General features: G+C 50.0%; 6 protein-coding genes across 6 annotated transcripts; 4 read left to right on the forward strand and 2 right to left on the reverse strand.

Annotated features, from left to right (window-relative positions):
• Positions 1 to 8,647: 8,647 nt before the first annotated feature.
• BO85DRAFT_454637 (Rab family GTPase) lies at positions 8,648 to 10,348 on the forward strand. The gene is made up of 4 exons (XM_025661332.1): positions 8,648 to 8,683; positions 8,829 to 9,069; positions 9,181 to 9,244; positions 9,394 to 10,348. Exons 2-4 carry the CDS (start codon positions 8,986 to 8,988, stop codon positions 10,032 to 10,034), a joined length of 789 nt encoding a protein of 262 aa, XP_025509589.1. The 5' UTR covers positions 8,648 to 8,683; positions 8,829 to 8,985; the 3' UTR covers positions 10,035 to 10,348.
• A 373-nt stretch (positions 10,349 to 10,721) lies between these two features.
• On the forward strand, positions 10,722 to 11,846 carry BO85DRAFT_493738 (40S ribosomal protein eS7; the record flags this gene model as incomplete). The annotated part of the gene is made up of 3 exons (XM_025663843.1): positions 10,722 to 10,877; positions 11,248 to 11,330; positions 11,483 to 11,846. The coding sequence occupies 3 exons, from the start codon at positions 10,722 to 10,724 to the stop codon at positions 11,844 to 11,846; spliced, it is 603 nt and encodes a 200-aa protein (XP_025509590.1).
• A 131-nt stretch (positions 11,847 to 11,977) lies between these two features.
• Positions 11,978 to 12,505, forward strand: BO85DRAFT_241889 (uncharacterized protein). The gene is made up of 2 exons (XM_025654852.1): positions 11,978 to 12,158; positions 12,208 to 12,505. Exons 1-2 carry the CDS (start codon positions 12,108 to 12,110, stop codon positions 12,412 to 12,414), a joined length of 258 nt encoding a protein of 85 aa, XP_025509591.1. The 5' UTR covers positions 11,978 to 12,107; the 3' UTR covers positions 12,415 to 12,505.
• A 512-nt stretch (positions 12,506 to 13,017) lies between these two features.
• On the reverse strand, positions 13,018 to 15,101 carry BO85DRAFT_443842 (putative dynactin Arp1 p62 subunit RO2; the record flags this gene model as incomplete). Its single annotated transcript, XM_025658888.1, has 2 exons — positions 13,018 to 14,695; positions 14,761 to 15,101. The coding sequence occupies 2 exons, from the start codon at positions 15,099 to 15,101 to the stop codon at positions 13,018 to 13,020; spliced, it is 2,019 nt and encodes a 672-aa protein (XP_025509592.1).
• Positions 15,102 to 15,442: 341 nt separating this feature from the next.
• BO85DRAFT_409489 (uncharacterized protein) lies at positions 15,443 to 16,802 on the forward strand. Its single transcript, XM_025657436.1, has 2 exons — positions 15,443 to 15,778; positions 15,849 to 16,802. Exons 1-2 carry the CDS (start codon positions 15,506 to 15,508, stop codon positions 16,683 to 16,685), a joined length of 1,110 nt encoding a protein of 369 aa, XP_025509593.1. The 5' UTR covers positions 15,443 to 15,505; the 3' UTR covers positions 16,686 to 16,802.
• A 50-nt stretch (positions 16,803 to 16,852) lies between these two features.
• On the reverse strand, positions 16,853 to 17,890 carry BO85DRAFT_454641 (actin-related protein 2/3 complex subunit 5 family protein). The gene is made up of 3 exons (XM_025661333.1): positions 17,728 to 17,890; positions 17,205 to 17,651; positions 16,853 to 17,112 (listed from the first exon to the last, which is right to left on the reverse strand). The coding sequence occupies exons 2-3, from the start codon at positions 17,561 to 17,563 to the stop codon at positions 16,896 to 16,898; spliced, it is 576 nt and encodes a 191-aa protein (XP_025509594.1). The 5' UTR covers positions 17,564 to 17,651; positions 17,728 to 17,890; the 3' UTR covers positions 16,853 to 16,895.
• Between the last annotated feature and the right edge of the window lie 69 nt (positions 17,891 to 17,959).

Consider the following 17,959-nt stretch of genomic DNA (forward strand, 5'->3'; position numbering starts at 1 on the left):
CCTCTTGGCTATAGTTTAAGTAGTACAGTAAGGGTAAGTTAAGTATGGGTTGGTTTTCGTGTTTCACGGCAGATCGGTCGATCCCCTCTCTGGCTACTGGCTACTGTATTCTTCATCTGGGATGTAGCTCTGCAGTATGTATGTATCTAGCCACATGCAGTACATACGTCCATTTATCTCTTTCTGTGGCTGGAATAAAAACGATCTGCTGCAGAAAAATCCCGATACCCGACATACTATTCAGCGATGCCATGGAAAGTAGAACAGGGTCTCGATCATTCTGGTATGTTCCCCTTTCCACGGGGATTAAAATAAAATCGGACGTTGAGGTGTTGCTGTATTCGCTAGAATTAGATTTGTTTTTTCCTGCATGGCTAATGCATCTTGCCGATGCGGGCTGAATCATGTCCAGTCATATTTTTGCAGGGAAAACTAAACCATGCTTAACCCTTGAACCTTGAACCTGGTTGTGGGAACGAATGAACCAACGAATGAGCCATGCGGAAGAGGAGTAAAGTAAAGTGCTTGCTCACTTCGTGGGTAAGGTAGTTAGTAGTGGTACTTCTGGCTCCGTGTTCGGACTACTTCGGCCCATCCATTGATCAATCAATCAATCAATCAATCAATCAATCTGCATCCGACCACCACCGTCGGAAAATCCTAGACATGTTTCGAACGAACACCAAGATGAACGTTCACGCATGACAGGTCAGGTTTTCTCATCGCTGTTTCCTTGTGCGGGAATTATTAGTGGCTTGCAAGGGAAAAAAGCTCGAAATGATGGATCATGAAACTAATCATAATCATGTGGTTTGATCCCTGTTTACCACTTACCACTTACCAAAATTGTAAGCAAGCAAGCAAGTAGCAGCTCGCGACGGACCCTCAATGGGTTGACTGATGGATGTATCCATTATCTATCCAATTCAATATATCCCCAACCGCCCTATTGAAGACCAGTCAGTCAGTAGTCGGACAAATAGATAGCCAGATAGCATGAATAATCAGCCCAACTATCTATCGACAGTCAGTAAATAGTTAACCATATCGGATCGGAAGGATCCTATCCATCCATTCCATGCCGTTTCTCGCAATCCTCTTCAATCCTTCCAACGATCTAGCCTTCCAAGACCGACCGACCCAATTAGAAAAAAAAAAAGCCATAATATCCACAAGTTAAAACACACTCTAGCGTCTGCGGAACCCGGAAAGAAAAAAACTCAACCTATGGAGTACTTACCTTTGGCTTTCCTTCTCGTCCATTTCCAAAAAGGCAATACCGCCCAACGGTTCCCTTTCCACCCTTCTCGCTAGACCAAAGTACTCATTAGTCCCGTTCCTCCGGTTTCTAGCGCCGTTCTAGCCTCCCCGTAAACCAATTACGGAGGACAAATCCACTCTCTCGATGGAGTCGTGGTGGTTCGCCTATCGAGTAATTTCCTCTTTTGGGGACATGTTCGGGCCGTTGAGACGGGGATCATAATAGCTATTTCTGCCTTACAGTAGCTCTTTTTGCAATTTGTGGGTTTTAGTTCGTATCTCCGATGTCTATTTTTCTTTTTGGCAGCCAGCGGGTTCAAGAGGCGTAAAGTCCCGGGGACCATGACGGATGGTACGATCCGCGAGCGAACCATGGTTGGATGGGGAAGGGAAGAACCATCCGGATGGGCCTTCTAGAATCGTTCTGGAAGAGGTGGTTGAGTTGACTTTGACCCATCCGGGCGCAAGTGGGTGGAACACTTGCTTGCGTTTGCTTTTTGTTGATGTTTCTGTTTCTGTAGCTATTGCTGGATACTGGGCGTGAGAGGGTGTGTCGGCTGTTGGGCCTGGATTTCTGGGGTCAATTGACGAGTGCTATTATTATTGCTGGGTGGTTATTATTGTGTGGGTGTGTATGTTCGGCTGTTTGGTCCAGGATCATGATGATAAAACAAAAAAACCAAGCTAAGGTGTCACATGTAGCCGAGGACGGCTTGTCGCAAAAAAAATGAAGGATTAAAGATACAAGTCATGCCATTCCATTGGATGGGATGGTCTCATGTCTCAGAATCTGATGCTATCAGCAACTCTACTTCTTCCTGCTGACACTGTCATAACGTCCTATTCGACCACAAAGAAAAGGCCAACTATGTCCCTTTCAATTGATTCACGTCATTGGCTAGTCAGAGAAGAGACGGGAAAAGTACGAACCAGTTGTGAGATAAGGTGTAATCAGACATCCCCAAACAAAGATAAAGCGCCTACGGTGTGACTGTGACGGCTAGTTCCAATCCATCGGTTGGATTGAAACACGCGTACGCGCCAGCCTAGCAGGGAGTCCCATGTTGCGAATCCCGGTACATGCGTCGCTTGGCACTTTGAGGCATTGTTTCTCCGCGCAGATCGACGGCGACGTCAAGACGGTCTACAACGGAGATACTATCAGAGGATCAGAAGCTACCCAAGTGAGCAAGAGGTTGGGCAAACGTGGGCGGCTTTGAGCAGCTCGAGTCAGTCTAGAATTCCACTCGTCTAGACGTTACTACTTTGCTTTGCCCCATTGTGGCGAAGGTCAGGAATAGAAGTGGTAAGAATGATGTAGTGGGATGGGCTGGTGGAGTCGAATAATTTAGCCCATACTGGGTAACGACGGTCAAGCGACAGAGGTAATTTGTAATTCCAGCCACAATTTACAGAACGACAGACGAGTGAGAGAGCTTGCTTACCTGAGTATTAACTAAACTAGCTTCCTCCATGCAGTCGGAGATGTCAACCCCCAGAAATCCGCACAGGGCTGCGAATCCCCCAATTTGTCGGGGGGGGGGGAAGAACATCCAGATTGTTCTTTCGGGAAGTTTTAGAGGGCTCCTGGACCCAGCGTGAATTGAGCCTATCGTTTTACTAGAGTCTGGTAGTCTGCGATCGTAGGACCGAAAAGCTGCAAAATTGGCGCGCTGGTTCTGGTTGCTCGCAGCTCCATCCGCGGTCGCGGGGGCGAACAGGCAGGGCGAGGGCGCTAGAAGGACTAGAAGCGCGCGAGAAGAATGCGAGTTGCACAATAATACGTAACGGAGGCGGGTAACAGTGGATTTGCCGGATCATGGATCGTTATTAGGGGGCCCCACTGCCCCTTTCAGCCAGCCGATTTCCCTGGTGACCAAAGGGAAGGAAGACGCGAGTGTGCCAAAAGATCAGAGGGCGGAAAAGAAGTCCAGCGGGAAATGAAGGATAAGGAAATAGAAAAAGTAAAGACAGACAATGTCTTGAGGTCAGCTCGGATTCACTTAGTAGATAGTTGACCTGTGTAGGTAGGTTGATTGCTCACTCGAGGGCCAGAGGTGACAGAAACCGGTGCTAATCTCTCTGTGGCTGACATGAATCAAACCAGGAGAAATGGTGGGCCAGGCTAGGGAGGTCCATCAGTAAACAGTGATCTTGGTCGCGAATAGTCTCCCGAAACTACTCCAAACTAAAGTGCAGCAGGTGACTAACTACCGGACGGAAAGCTTCTGGATTGGTTCTGAACCTGGTTAGGTACCCTGGTCCTCCGTATCCCCGGCGGTTACTTGACTAGTTAGTAGGCCAACTTCCCGTAGGGTTGAATGCCTGCTTGCTTACCCATTGCGGATGAAAGCAGAAACAGCTAGCTGGTCGTCAAAGTACTGAGAGTACTTTTTCATACTTACCTACATACTTCTACGCCCAGGATGATTAAAGTGATAGCCCAGAGCTCTGGACCTTACCTATCAAACCATGGTTGGCGCCATCAAAGTTCGATCATCTCGATCGTACAGTAGTCGAGCTCGATAGATAAGTGCGGCTATGCAGGTACTCCGGCCCTTTCCAGGATGTCTAGCCGTGTTAGGGGGTAGCTACCGACAAGGGTGCGCCGCTCTAAATCTTAGCAGCCACCACTGGTAAATAATAGATCCAGCCCGAAAATTCAGAGACCCCGTTTCATAGGATAAGAGGCAAATATCAATGAGCAAAAAGGGAAGCGAAAAAAAGAAAAGAAGAAAAGTCAAAACATCTGCATGGGGTCATGTTGTGCAAAAGCACCCAGACAGACCTAGTTAGCTAGCTATGGGCATCCCATGGAATTTTGAATACGTAGGGTTTCCGGGAAACAGGCTCCTCCCCCCATCCAGGGGCCCCTGACTTTGGTTCTTCCCTTCCCACCCCCCCAAAAACCACGCGAGAAAGCATCAGGTCAAGCCCCAGCGGACCCATTGGTGCTGGATTCGGATCCATCCGCGGGATCCTGTGAGCGGCTGCCTTCCCCACTCACCTGCACTCAAACCTGCCCGTCGCGTCCGAGGAATCGGTTCCTAGCTTCTGACTGATGTTCTCCGTACAGTCAGTGGAGACCTCAAAATTTCTTCTGTAGTGGTATTTCCATTTTTCCGTTACTGGTGTGGTAGTGGTCGTCAGAATGATGATGATGATGATGACTGCTGAACAGTGGCTAAATTCTCAATGCCATTACAAATTTACAGTACCTTTACTTACTATAGTCGGAGAGGTCGGTCCCTTGACTGGTTGGGCAAAGTCTTCTCCGAACTAGGCCATGATCGATGGAATGAATTTCTCTATTCAGAAACAATCTAGGTAAGGTCACTTCCGTTACGGATTAGACGGACTCTTCCTGTGGTTTCCCTACAATTTCCGAGATGAACCCGTGTCTAGGTATCAGCCATCATCGGGAAGGTCTAGTACGTAGTAGCAACTGACGGGGGGAAGGGGGATGGGATGCGGATGGAGAGCCACTTGAGTGACCGGGAATAACATGAGGCGACTCAGACAAAGAAGCAAAGGGATAGGATAGAAAAGCAACGAAAAGGTAAAAAAGATACCAACCTTCACCTGAGCTACCTATTACTTAGTAGGTGGCTACAAAGTTTCCCGTCCGAGAGAGGCGTCACGACGTTGGTGATGGGGGCCAGAAACCCCTAAGAAAAGAAAAAGAAAGGGGGAAATGGATCGCACCCACTCCTTTCACGTACTACGGTACCTTACCTTCGGGACGGGAGAGCCGCCTAGCTATGCTAAAGAGAGCTGTTGCTCGACTACTATTATTGTTGTTATTATTACTATTACTCCTACTGTATGCGTATTTTGCTTTTATTAATTTCTGTCTCTCTCAAATTTCCAGTCTTCGCCGTATTACTATGACTCTGTCATTGCTCCGTTTACACACTCTTCTGGCCAGGTTTAGCCTCTTACTCTCTCCGTAGTTTTTCCATTTTCCCAATTGGATTTTCCACCTTTTATTTTTCCCTTTTTCCTTTTTTGAATTTTCTTTTTCTGTTTACTTTTCTTGTCTTTCCGTATCTAGATTAGGTATCTTCCACCTTTATTTTGATTTTCTATTTTTTTTGACTTCCTACTTTCAGAAGTTTAGGTTCTTTTTTGTCTAAGTTGGAAATCACCCCAATCTGAGCATTTAAAAATTTAGAATAAAAAAAATAAAATCAACCATAAAGTAAGAAGGTCTAGTCACTATATATCTATGGGATGGACCCCCTTCAACCATCTGGCTACTAAATTCTTCATCCATCCATTCCTAAAATCAATTAAACTCACCCTTCCTCCTCGTCCAGCTCCTCTCCTCTTCCTCCCTACGTACTTTCGCCCATTCCCTTCGCCCTCGGCTCTATTCCCGATCCTCCTCGCCGTGACGTTACCAGGCCGCGTTCCATCCTCCCTTGCGATACGTCCAGTCTAGCTTGGTTTCTTTTTTTACCGGACTAGACGGAGCTCACTTCCGTGTTCCTTTCCAGGATCACCTCCTTGCCGGCTGCATTAGTCGTCCTCCGTGTCCTTGGTCGCTGGTTCTTGATCAGATCGCGCTTGTTTCCAATTACCCATCTGCACGTCTCGCGTACTTTTTATCTCTCGTCGCTCTGCCACCTGGAAAAAAGTTCCCAAGGGGAAAGAAGGAAAAAAAGAAAATAAACGTCTTCGAACCGCATGAGTGTCTAAAGAGGATCAAAAGAGGGTAAAAACAAAAGAAAAAAGCGACCTGTCGACTGGGTTTAAGGACTCCACCCTTCCTCATTCTTACACGCCCATTTCTTGGTACTTCGACAGTCGCATTCCTGCCCTACTCAGATCTGCCTACACTACACCACCCTGTCTCGTCTCCAACCCAGTGTCAGACTTGTGCGCCTTAATAAGGATCCCACTTCCGATCTCACCTGCAGCCTGCATCATCTGTCTGCGTCGTTACCGCCTGTTCGCTGCCGGGAATCGCTTGGGTACCTCGCTAGTCCTACACACGATCTATCAACACGACGCACAGTCAGAATAATAATCGAGCTCTTTTTATTTATTGGTATTTTCTTTTTTGGGGAGGCCCGTCGTGTGTTTATTTAATCTTCCTGTGAGTACACTTCTCCCAGGCTTGAAACACACTTCCCTTCAGAACATCCGCCTTCGCTTTTCTATATCTTTCCCACCGTCTTCCACTCCTTTCCGAAAGAGCAAACCTTCAGCATCTGACCATGGCCATTCGCTCAGAATCTGAAATGATATTGCGAGATCTGTCAGCCTTCAACATGGGACGAGGAGCTTACGACACTACCGGAGTCAAGAAGCCGGGTGCACCACCGCCGCCGCCTTCGACCCGATGAAACCCTTGGAGACATCTGCCAACCACATGCTGCTGTTCTGCTGTTCTCTCGAGCGAAAAGTTATTTGTGACTTGCAACTGGCGCATGGCTCCTGGAGTTTGACGTGACTACTATGAAGTCGAGCTTGTAAGTTGCCTAGACACAAGCATCTCCCGGGTGGTCTGGTTCCCGACTAACAACGAATCATAGTTCCCTGTACCACTACTATTTCCTGCTCTTACTGCGTTGTCCTTTTGCCGCCACTGGTTTCGGTTTCTACATACTTTCTAATCACGCCCTTTCCGCCGTGGACATTTTTCTTCTCACCATGGAACGACACGGCCACCACCTCTTTCTTTTCAATTCTTCGATCGACCATTATTTTTGCCTCCATACACCTTTAATCCGCCGACACGAACCAGCTCAGGTCTATGATCTGTTCCACCAAAAGTGATTTGTCGAGATTTGTTGTTTTTCTACTTGGTCTGCTTTACTACCGGCGTTGGGAATAGACGGGACGGGGTTATTTCTTTTTGATTTGGGATACATGGATTGATACCAAGACAGACTAGAACGTTGGACCTCGCGGTCAAATACCTGGAATTTATTTTTCTTTTCCTTACAATTTCGTCATCATTTGCTCCTTAATACAGTCTGCTAAAAATTGATTCTGGATATTTTCAATGCTTTATCATATTTTAAACCGAGCGAACTTCATCGTGGTTGCGTCAATGTGGATAATTGTGTATGAGTTTGCGCGTATGTGTACACTACTACTGGCACTGGCATAGATAATCAAAGTTCATGGTTTGGGGAATTATGACTACTGCTACTGCTACTACTACAACTACAATGGCGTGTCACTCCATAATGTGAAAATCGCAACCCACTGCACCAGTACGGGGAAAACCTGCAAGTCAGCTGGATAAGTGAGGACTTGGGGAAAAGAAATTCGGCACTCGGACGAGACCCCGACGATGACATCTAACCGTGATTGTCTTCAGGGTTGTTTGACGGGAGCCCACAGAGCGACTTCAATCTGATTTGCCGGGGAGAAGGCAGTGGCATTATCTGGGTGGATCCCTGGTCGAGAATCAACAAGTTCTGAACGGCGTGCATGTGCTTCTTTTTTGGGCAGCCACCGGCTCTGCACAAATCATGTCGTGCAACGTTGGCTCCGTGACACGACTGGATGCCATTGGGGAGGCGTTTCCAACTGTCTGGCCGGCGATCATGGGCCGTTGGGGGACCTATTGGCACGTCATGCTCGGACGCCATGGCATGCTGTTGTTCTGTCGGTCTTTGTTGTTGTTGTTTACCCCGTGCCTACTTTGCGACCTATAGATATGCACCTTATGGATAATCCTGGCGTTGAGTTGGGCCAGATCGCTTGCCTACCAATCATCGAAGCCCTGATGGTTGTGGTCGGGGTTTGGAGGGTTTCTCTAGAAAGATGATCTGTCGCATTTCCCGCGATAGTCAGGCCCCAATGATGGAATGACAGTGTATGAGGAGATACTATCTATCTTCTGCGTTGGAGCCGGTTGATGTCTCGATGGGTATCGACAGCAGGTGTCACGGGTAAGCTGCTTTGTTTCAGGAAATAGTTTAGGGGAGCAGCAGCTTGCTTTCCCCATGTACGTCGGATGTATCTACAGGTCGAGTGTGGGAAATCAACTGGACAGAAGGAAATACCAAACAGCCCTAAACCCTTCTAACCTGTGCATCTCCGCTGTTGTCACCTGGTTTACCCGCAGAGCCACAATTGTCTCATCCTCTGTCTTGTCTGCCTTATTTTTCTCCCCATGGGACCAGTACCCGCGAAGTTCTGACTGGTACCTGAAGCGCACCAAAAAATTAACTAATAAAGATAGTAAATTTTTATGTTTGGAGAATTGCGGGAACATCCCGTGACTGCCCACCCGCCTTGGGCGCGCTAACCGAGTCGGGCATCGCGCCGCCATCTACTTCACCCTCCGCCTCACTGCGTATCTACCTAGGCCGTAGCATCTCTCTCTCTCCCTCTCTCTCGCCGTCATTGCGCTCTCTCTCCATCACTCTTCCCCGTCCACCGCCATTTCACTCTGGTACCGGTGCGTAGTATACCTTCTTCTTATTTGTCCATTTTTCTCCTCCAATGTTCCCTTCGTCACATTAACCCCTGCTCGATTCTGGCCCTTTCCACCACACCCCCTCCTCCGGAGTTCCCTCGTGTGTCTTGCTTACGTCTTCCTTCAGGCTTCTACTCCCGAGCTGTGCTCTCTGTATCGCCCGGCCTGAGCCGCCCTTTGCGAGCTGAAATCATCCTTCAGATTGATAATCATTCCTAGTGTGGGCTTGTCCTGCAAGACGACCTGATCGCATACCTTCATCGCCTTCGTTGGGCTCTCGAGCCATGTCTGAATCAACTAGCACAAATACTCCCAAACCGAGTAGCAGCGTCAAGCTGGTACTTTTGGGTGAAGCCGCTGTGGGAAAGGTACGAGCAACCCCGGCACTTTCCTTGCTCTGACCTCCGCGTGGTACCTGAGTAACCAGAGAGAGAAAAAAAGGACTGACAATGAATGCAATGGATGATTGCCCATTATAGTCCTCACTGGTGCTGAGATTTGTCAACAACGATTTCCAAGAGAACAAAGAACCGACTATCGGAGGTAAGCTTCTCCCGGCTGTGGCAGTTACAGATCACTTTTCCGATTTGGGAAGAGACGGAGGGAAAGGAAGAAGGGAATTGTTCCCGGTTTTCCTGATTCCCGAAAGTGGCTGTATCTCCGATGCTGATGTCATTGTCTGTCTATCATAGCTGCATTCCTCACCCAAAAATGCTCTCTGCCTACACGAACGATCAAGTTCGAAATTTGGGATACCGCCGGTCAGGAGCGTTTCGCCTCGCTCGCTCCCATGTACTACCGTAACGCCCAGGCGGCGCTCGTGGTTTATGATGTTACCAAACCGTCCTCTCTCACAAAGGCTAAGCACTGGGTTGCGGAACTCCAGCGACAAGCTAGTCCCGGTATTGTGATCGCTCTCGTTGGTAACAAGCTGGATTTGACAAACGACGGGAACGAGGCGGCCGGGGAGTCGCCCGCTGATGCCGAGGGCGAATCGTCTACGGCCGATGCAGATGAAACCGCCGAAGAACCTCAGGAAGCACAGGATGTCACTTCCGGTGATGCTCGGAAGGTGCCTACACGGGAAGCTAGCGCCTACGCGGAGGAAGAGGGTCTCTTGTTCTTCGAGACCAGTGCCAAGACGGGCACGAATGTCGTGGATGTCTTTACTGCGATCGCCAATGCGATTCCGGAGAGCAGCCTGAAGAGCGGACGAGCAGGTGGCGCTGGCACGGGCCAGACTAGCCTGAACAGCGGTCGTCCGGCCGAAGACTCGCGGGTCAACCTGGGGGAGCGTGGTCCGGCAACTGCAAAGGAAGGGTGTGCCTGCTAATCTCGGATTGTTTTTACAGCGTGCCATGAGATTTTGGTCGTGCTTCTTTCGTTTTTGCAATCGACCTTTTACTGTTCGATACAATGTCAGGTTGATTACATGGTAATATCCTGCGGCAGTGATTCCCCGACCGTCAGGACCAGACTGACATGCGGCTTGATCCATTCTCATTTCCCGGCGTCTCGAGTGTTCTGTTCTGTTCTGCTCTGCTATGGTACTGCACTACTTCTTTATCTTTTTTCCTGTTTGTTTCCAATGACTATGCAGAGAGTTAGTATGGCGATTAAGGGAATGGCAAAGATTTGTACAGAGAACCGGTCAGGTTCATTGCCAGTCAGCCATAGTCATAGAATTCGAATTCTGCGATCCAAATGCAATGTATAATATGAGGATTAACATGATAGCCAAACAAGCATTTCTCGCAATGCTGCATGGTAGTAGTTGGTTAATGGTTGATGATCCGAAAAGGGCAGAAGGGTCACGGGACCAGACATCCCCTAACTAGGCCCAAACGGGACTACGGCCACCCGCTAAGCGAGAGGCCGAGCCTCCGATCCCACAGCCGACCCAAGCGCAAATTGGAGGACGTTCGAGAGATCTCCGTTCAACCACCAACCTCGACAACCAACCTCACGACAGAAGGCAGCATCCGCAGCACAGCCAGCTACCCGTCGCTCGTCTGCAATCATGGCTGCTATCAACAAGATCGCCATCAACTCGCCGTCGAGGCAGAACCCCTCCGAGCTGGAGACCGCGATCGCCGGTGCTCTCTTCGACCTCGAGAGCAACACACAGGACCTGAAGGCCACCCTCAGGCCCCTGCAGTTTGTCTCTGCCCGTGAGGTAAGGATGATCTGGTTTTTTCATTCATAGCCTCCGTCCGTGTACAGATCAGAGAGGGTCGAGAGTTTGGTGTGAATCGCGGAAATTACCAACATACGAGAGACGTTCTGGGAAATATCAAATATCAATGTGGATATTGTGTGTGTGTGCGGTCTGCACCTGGATGGTGTATACGTGTGTGTGTGCTTGGGGATTACACACCACCAGCATTGAGGAAAAGAAGAGAAAAGATGAACACTAATTGGAATCGTTCCCAACAACCAATCGACACTCAACTCTGATCTGCTGCGCGAACTGGGAATTTGAAAAATTCATTTGTTTTATCTCTCGGATTGTGCGCAATTTGATATTGACTCTACTATCACCATAGGTCGAGGTCGGCCACGGCAAGAAGGCAGTCATCATCTTCGTCCCTGTCCCTCTCCTCCAGGGCTTCCACAAGATCCAGCAGCGGTACGATTTTCCACTCCACACCTCCACATGAAACAAAAAAAAAATACACCAACCCCGGAATGTGCCAGCCACATGCCCACAATTACCAGAAGCGTAGCAGCAAAAAGGAAACGACATCCAGAAACCATCATGACTGACTCCCCCTTCTCTAGTCTGACCCGTGAGCTCGAGAAGAAGTTCTCCGACCGCCACGTCCTCTTCGTTGCTCAGCGCCGCATCCTGCCCCGCCCCAAGCGCTCCGCCAGCTCTCGTTCCAACCAGAAGCAGAAGCGTCCCCGTTCCCGCACTCTGACTGCTGTCCACGACGCCATCCTCACCGACCTCGTCTACCCCGTCGAGATCGTCGGCAAGCGTACCCGCACCAAGGAGGACGGTTCCAAGACCCTCAAGGTCATCCTGGACGAGAAGGAGCGTGGTGGTGTTGACCACCGCCTTGATGCCTACGGCGAGGTCTACCGTCGGTTGACTGGCCGTGCTGTTGTCTTTGAATTCCCCCAGGGTGGTGCCGACTACTAGAGAGTGAAAAAAAAGGAATCAAATTTTTTTTCCTCTTTTTTTTTCCTTTTTTAATTTGACAAGTGACAAATGTGACAAGACAAGAGACTAAAATTTGATTTGACCTTCTTACCTCAATTCTTCTTCTTACTCCGTGTCCTATTCTCTCTCCCATCTTTCTTGCCGTTTCTTCCATATTTTTCTTTTTTCTTTCTTTTTTTTACTCGTCGATTCCCCTCCAAGAAAATCACGTACCATATATTGCACGTGGGCTCGGGGGGCATGCAGAAAACATTAAACTACGATCTCCCCCATTCCCCCATAACCACCCCCGTTTTGTTTTACTGCATGTTCCCCCAACCCACACACACACCCACCCCAGCCGTCAGTTAGACACCATCTTGCTTGCGGCTCTTTTGTGGGGTTGAGGATTGAGACAGTGAGGTTCTGGTCAGGTATCTATCTATCTTTCTTTTCTTTCGCTCTCGGTCGGTTGGTTGGTTTGGTTCCGGTTCATGGTATATGTGTTTGTTTTGGGTGGGATTCGGGGCCAAAAAAAAAGAAAAGAAAAAAGAAAACCGGGTATTAAGGGATTGAGGGTTTGAAAAAAGGAAAGTCAAGTCTATGTCGGTCTTGAGTTCATTTGTTCATTTTGTCATGTTATTTTCAAAATGAAAAAGGGGTTGCTAGGGTAGCTAGCTAGCTATAGGGCTAGGGGAATTGCCTGGAAAAGAAAATGCATTGTGTTGTCGAGTGTATGATCTTTGACTTTCATTCTTTTGAGTGTGTACTAGGTGGTGGGTTGGGTAGAAACTGAATATGTTGTAGTTGGATTGGTAGCGGTAGTAGTAGCTTGTGACTATTAGTAAAACTTATTGAAGTAATTGGGCTCATGAGTCTTGTTGCTAGGTGAAGAGTTGGTACTACAGTACTAATGAGGCTAAGCCTTATACTACTACTATTGTGGGTTCGTTATATGTCAACTACTAGTAGTAGCCATCATATTATAGGGCGTGAACTACTAATTACTATACCCACCAGCATGTGATGCTATTAACTGCTCTGGACTCAAGAATGAGAAAGATGCGATATATGTATATCTAGTAGAAAAGGAAACAAGGTATCACCAACATCCATCAATCATCACATCTATACACAAACCAACATCAGAACTAAACATCCATGCATCTATCTACACAATCTCCCTCACTATCCTCCCCACCCCCAACACCATCCAATACGCCAACTCCCTCTTCACCGTATCACTTCCACCCGCTCCAGCCCTCCCAACCCCCTGCTCACTATCAATCTGATTATCCGAATCCCATTCCATATGCACAAACACCGGGATCTCCAACACATCTTCATCCGGCTGTAGCTGCTCATTGGGGTCAGATGTCTGTCCACTCCAGTCAAATCCCGGGTCGGAGTCGGAGTCACCATCGTCAGAGTTGTCATCCTGGTCGTCTGGATCATCATCGGCGGGAGCCTTCTTCTTTTTCTTGTCTTTCTTGGTATTGTTGGCGGAGGTTTGTTTCGCACCACCAGGTAATGTCCCCGGTACGACCTCCAACACCACGGTGGTCCAGTTCCGTCCCTTGTCCCAGACTTTGCCGGCCTCTGCGACTTTCTCGTACACGCCGAGCCCTCCGGATCGGGATCCGCGGGGGTCAGTTCCCGTGGATGTAGCCGTGGTAGTGGTAGCCGAAGTACCCTGGAGGGCTTCGTCCCACACGTCGCTGTTGGCGCCAATGTCGAATTGCGGACAGAGGATAGTTACTTTGGAGGCCACGCGGCCAGGGGTGACGGATGGCGTGGCGAGTGTGACGCGGACGGGATCGAACATGTGATTCTTTAGCGTGAGGAGGAGTTGGATGGGTCGGAGTGGGGAGAGAGCGTCCAGGTTCGGGTTCGTCGTGGAACTTGAAGGCGCCGGGAGAACGGTGGTGGTCGTGGTGGTGGCTGGGGAGGGACTGGGGTTCAGCGGCCGTAACGTCGGCAGGGGAATGTAGCTGAGGGCAATCAGGCGGATGCGGAACCGCGTGGACTGCGGTTTCAGTTCGGGTTTGACGAGGATGTGCTTGCACGACTTGCATCGTTTGGACCGTTTTGTGCGAAGTAGCACGGGCAGCGGGAGGAGGTCCTCTACGAACCGGGCGTCTGGGGACTGGAAGACGCGTTGTTCGATAGAGGCGAGACCGTCCCATCCGCAGTCCGGGGAAGACATGCGTTCGATGAGTGTGTCTTCGGCGTCCGGGGAGGGGATCTTGAGACCCTCGCTGGCCGTGAGGGCTTCTCGCATGACGGGCGGTTTGGTTTTGGGCTTCTTGTTGGCTCCGCCGTAGAGGCTGCTGAGGCGGGAGGAAGAGGTGTAAAGGGACATGATGCGGTTTAGGGCACCGGGAGAGGAGAAACCAGAGCCGAAGTCCATGCCTAGGGGGTCGGTGGGGGAGGAGGATGTCGCGGAGATCTGGTTCTTATAAAAGTTCTTGAGGGCGTGGAATCGAGCATCTGGAGTGAGAGGAGCACTGGGTTGGTCCAGAGGGGGGTCTTCGGGCTTGGTCTCGCCTGGTGGTAGGAATTGCTCATCGATGGAGGAGTAAGTGGAGAGGGGAGACTTGAGGTCCCCGAATGTCCGAGACATTTGTCTCGAGCGAGCAGGAGTGACTTCGGTCATCTTGGACAGTTGAGTCCGGATGTTGGTCGGTTTATCAAACTTGATGCCAATATCCAGAGTCGACCACATGCAGTATCCGCAGGACAACACCCAGGGGCCTTGTTGACTGGTGCCGCCTGTCACGACGTTCTCAAGGGTGTTTACACCCAAGGGGGCGGTGCATATCGGGCAGTTGAAGCAATTGCGAGCGCATCTAGCATTCACCGCATTAGCATACACCTATAAAAGCTTGAGGCTTGTACATCCTGCTCAACGTACCGATTCCCCTCACTCCGGACCATGCTGCTGGGCGTCTCGAACAGGCAGTTCGGACAGTACCAGCACACAATCTCCTCCGTTATGCATCGCGGGCACTTGATCTGATGGCAATCCTCGCAGTACAGCAGCTGCTCCGGGGGATACAGAGAGAAATTGGCGCGCGGAGACCGAGGATCAAAAGCCTGTTCGTCTTCGTCGTCATCCGGGCGCAGGAGAGATTTGGGTTGATCGGGGTTGGATTTCTGCGGCGACTCCCTCGATCTCCGTTTCTTCGCCGGATCAGGTACAGGGATGTTGGCGCAAGGACAAGATATAAAGGTGTAAGGGAACGGACGTGACATGTTGAAGAGTTCAATCAAGATATTGCTTATTGCATTCTAGGCGCATCATCAATAATCAGTATAAAAGCCCGAAAACAACATCAGGGGGAAGTAGGAAGCACCATACCTAAAGCACTGATAAATAAAATCACACAGAACGGTTCAAATAGATAACTCACTGTAATTTGCTTCCAACATACCCATAAGACCCATCACACATTAAGAAATTGCAGAGAGAACAGCCCCGCGACAAGAGGACGCGACGTGGCGGGAGAAAATGCGGAGATGGAATGGATTTCTCGCCGACGTCACGTTCCGCTGCTGCTGAGCTACCTCCAATTCTTTTTTCCCTTTCCTCTAAACCCCTTCTCCCTCCTCTCAATTCCAGCAAACCAACCCCAATTCATAACCCAGAGACCCTCAAAATGTCTCTGTCTCACATATTTCGACCAGCACTGCGCTCCCCGCGCATCTACACCAAACGCACACCCACCTACACATTATCATCATCATCAGCATCATCATGTCCATCACGCCGCACCTACGCCAGCCAAACACCCGGCAACCCAGTCATGGAAATCTTCAATCGCAAAACCAAGCACATGCAGAAGGACCGCGCAGCCCGCAATGTCGAGGAGAGTCGCAAGACCGACTACATCAAGGACGAAGTAGCCATGCGGCTATGTGAACGGTTGCTGGTATGCCCTCCACAGCACCACCTACAGATAGAGATAAAACATACTGAATGGAAAATGAAAATGAAAATAGGACATCAAACGCACCTTCCCCCAAGTCCTCGATCTCGGCGCCAACAGCTGCAACATCGCCCGCGCTCTCACAATGCCCGATCCAGACCCCGACGCTCCCAACGGCAGCTCCCCACCCCTCAGCACTCGCATCGGGGAATTAACCTGCATCGACACCTCCGAGGCCCTTCTCTACCGCGACGCAGACGAACCCTTCAACGACCAGATCTCTCTAAAGCGGCAAATTGTGCCTGATCTCGAATCCCTCCCCTTCCCGGAGAACTCCTTTGACGCGGTGCTCTCCTCGCTCTCGATTCACTGGATCAATGATCTGCCTTCGCTGCTGGCGCAGGTCAACTCTATCCTCAAGCCGGACTGTCCGTTCATTGCGGCGATGTTCGGCGGGGATACGTTGTTCGAGCTGCGGACGTCATTGCAGTTGGCGGATTTGGAGCGGCGTGGGGGTGTCAGTCCGCATGTGTCGCCGTTGGCGGATGTGAGGGATGTTGGGGGATTGTTGAATAAGGCGGGCTTCAAGATGTTGACGGTGGATGTGGAGGACATTGTGGTGGAGTATCCGGATACGTTTGCGTTGATGGGTGATTTGCAGGCGATGGGGGAGAATAATGCCATCTTGCATCGGGAGTTGGGGCCCATGTCGAGAGATGTGTTGTTGGCGAATGAAGCGATTTATCGTGAGTTGCATAAGGAGGAGGGGTCTAGGGGAGTGCCGGCGACGTTTCGGTTGATTTATATGATTGGGTGGAAGGAGGGTGAAGGTCAGGCGAAGCCGTTGGAGAGAGGGAGTGGACAGTTGAATCTGAAGGATTTGTTGGGAGGTGGTTCCATTGGTAATTGATCATGATTTTAGTGGAATCGGTTCATGTATAGTATAGAATATTGTGCTTGTATAATATTGACGAGGAAAGGGAAAAAAAAATCAATAAAAAGGCACATCTAGGATATCATCCTGACGAAGAACATGAGTACACAAAACACACATACACACACACACCTCCATCTTCAACATACAACAGCCCAGATCAAAACACAACAAGAATCATGCAATTTAAACAGTCCTCCGATCCGTCATGACCCTAACAATCGACCCCGTCCCCGCAACCTCCACCAACTTCTCATGCCAGTTCAACAACACACTCATCTGCTGTCCACCACCTCCCTCACCCAGATTGCGGGCCTGAATCTGCGAGAATCCCGTACTCTGCGGCGACATGCGAGGCGACTGTGCCGCGCTACTGGGAGCTGGCGCCGCCATGCCCTTGTACCTATACACAACAAGGATTCATTTAGTATACACATCCACAACCACCCCTTGGTGATGATGACATAGGAAAGTGAAGTGAAGGGGGAACCATACAAATACTTCATCAAAGAATCCGCTCTCTCCGACCCACCCTCACCGGTACACACAGACTCCAGCACGCGACTCATCTCTCCCTGACGAATACCCTGCAAGACCTCCACGACAGCGGCCAAATGCACCTCCTTTGCGCGGTCATCGCCACCCAGCGGCGCCGTCTCGAGCACGTACCGTAGAGCTCCCTCGTTGTCGCCGCTGCGGAGGAGCTGGCGCACCTGGTTTACGACGGAGGCGGCGGCACCGGAGGTCGTCGGGGCGGGGAGAGTGGGTGGGAGGAGAGTCTCCATGGGGAAGTTGATCGAGGACTCGGGGTCCAGGACATCGATGTTGATTGTGCGGTAGTTGAGTTGGGCCATTGTTGCGGTTGCTGTGCTGGAGGTTTAGGAATGGGGGTGTAGTATATTGAGTTGGGCTTGTTGAGTTGTCAATTGGGAACGTATGTAGCTAGTAGTAGGTTCCCTGGTTAGCGATTGTGGTGGGTTGAAGCTGGAGTTGGGTGATAGGTAGGCAGCGTCATTACCAGGTGTCCGCGGGGAAAGGAGATGACGGAGGTGGTCAGGTAGAGAGATGCGATGGGTTGCTAGGAGGGGATGGGTGTGGTGTTCCTAGCGAGACAGTTGGGTGCAGCCTTACTGTGCTTGACTGAGACGGATTGACAATGTGGATTGGAACGGACAAAAGGAATCAGGAGCTTCTGGAGAAGATGGTGGTGATGAATGAGGGTGAAGTGGCGGCGGAGTGCGAGAGTCGCT

Source organism: Aspergillus piperis (genome assembly GCF_003184755.1).
Source record: "Aspergillus piperis CBS 112811 unplaced genomic scaffold BO85scaffold_44, whole genome shotgun sequence".
Lineage (NCBI taxonomy): Eukaryota > Fungi > Ascomycota > Eurotiomycetes > Eurotiales > Aspergillaceae > Aspergillus > Aspergillus piperis.

Bases quoted from the DNA above. Each gene is read 5' to 3' on its own strand.
- BO85DRAFT_454637 (XM_025661332.1), top strand. From the start codon at position 8,986: ATGTCTGAATCAACTAGCACAAATACTCCCAAACCGAGTAGCAGCGTC. The intron at 9,070-9,180 runs GTACGAGCAACC...TGCCCATTATAG, and splicing joins GTGAAGCCGCTGTGGGAAAG to TCCTCACTGGTGCTGAGATT. The intron at 9,245-9,393 runs GTAAGCTTCTCC...TGTCTATCATAG, and splicing joins CAAAGAACCGACTATCGGAG to CTGCATTCCTCACCCAAAAA.
- BO85DRAFT_241889 (XM_025654852.1), top strand. From the start codon at position 12,108: ATGCAGAAAACATTAAACTACGATCTCCCCCATTCCCCCATAACCACC. The intron at 12,159-12,207 runs GTTTTGTTTTAC...CACCCACCCCAG, and splicing joins ATTCCCCCATAACCACCCCC to CCGTCAGTTAGACACCATCT.
- BO85DRAFT_409489 (XM_025657436.1), top strand. From the start codon at position 15,506: ATGTCTCTGTCTCACATATTTCGACCAGCACTGCGCTCCCCGCGCATC. The intron at 15,779-15,848 runs GTATGCCCTCCA...AAATGAAAATAG, and splicing joins GGCTATGTGAACGGTTGCTG to GACATCAAACGCACCTTCCC.
- BO85DRAFT_454641 (XM_025661333.1), bottom strand. From the start codon at position 17,563: ATGGCCCAACTCAACTACCGCACAATCAACATCGATGTCCTGGACCCC. The intron at 17,113-17,204 runs GTATGGTTCCCC...TGTTGTGTATAG, and splicing joins GATTCTTTGATGAAGTATTT to GTACAAGGGCATGGCGGCGC.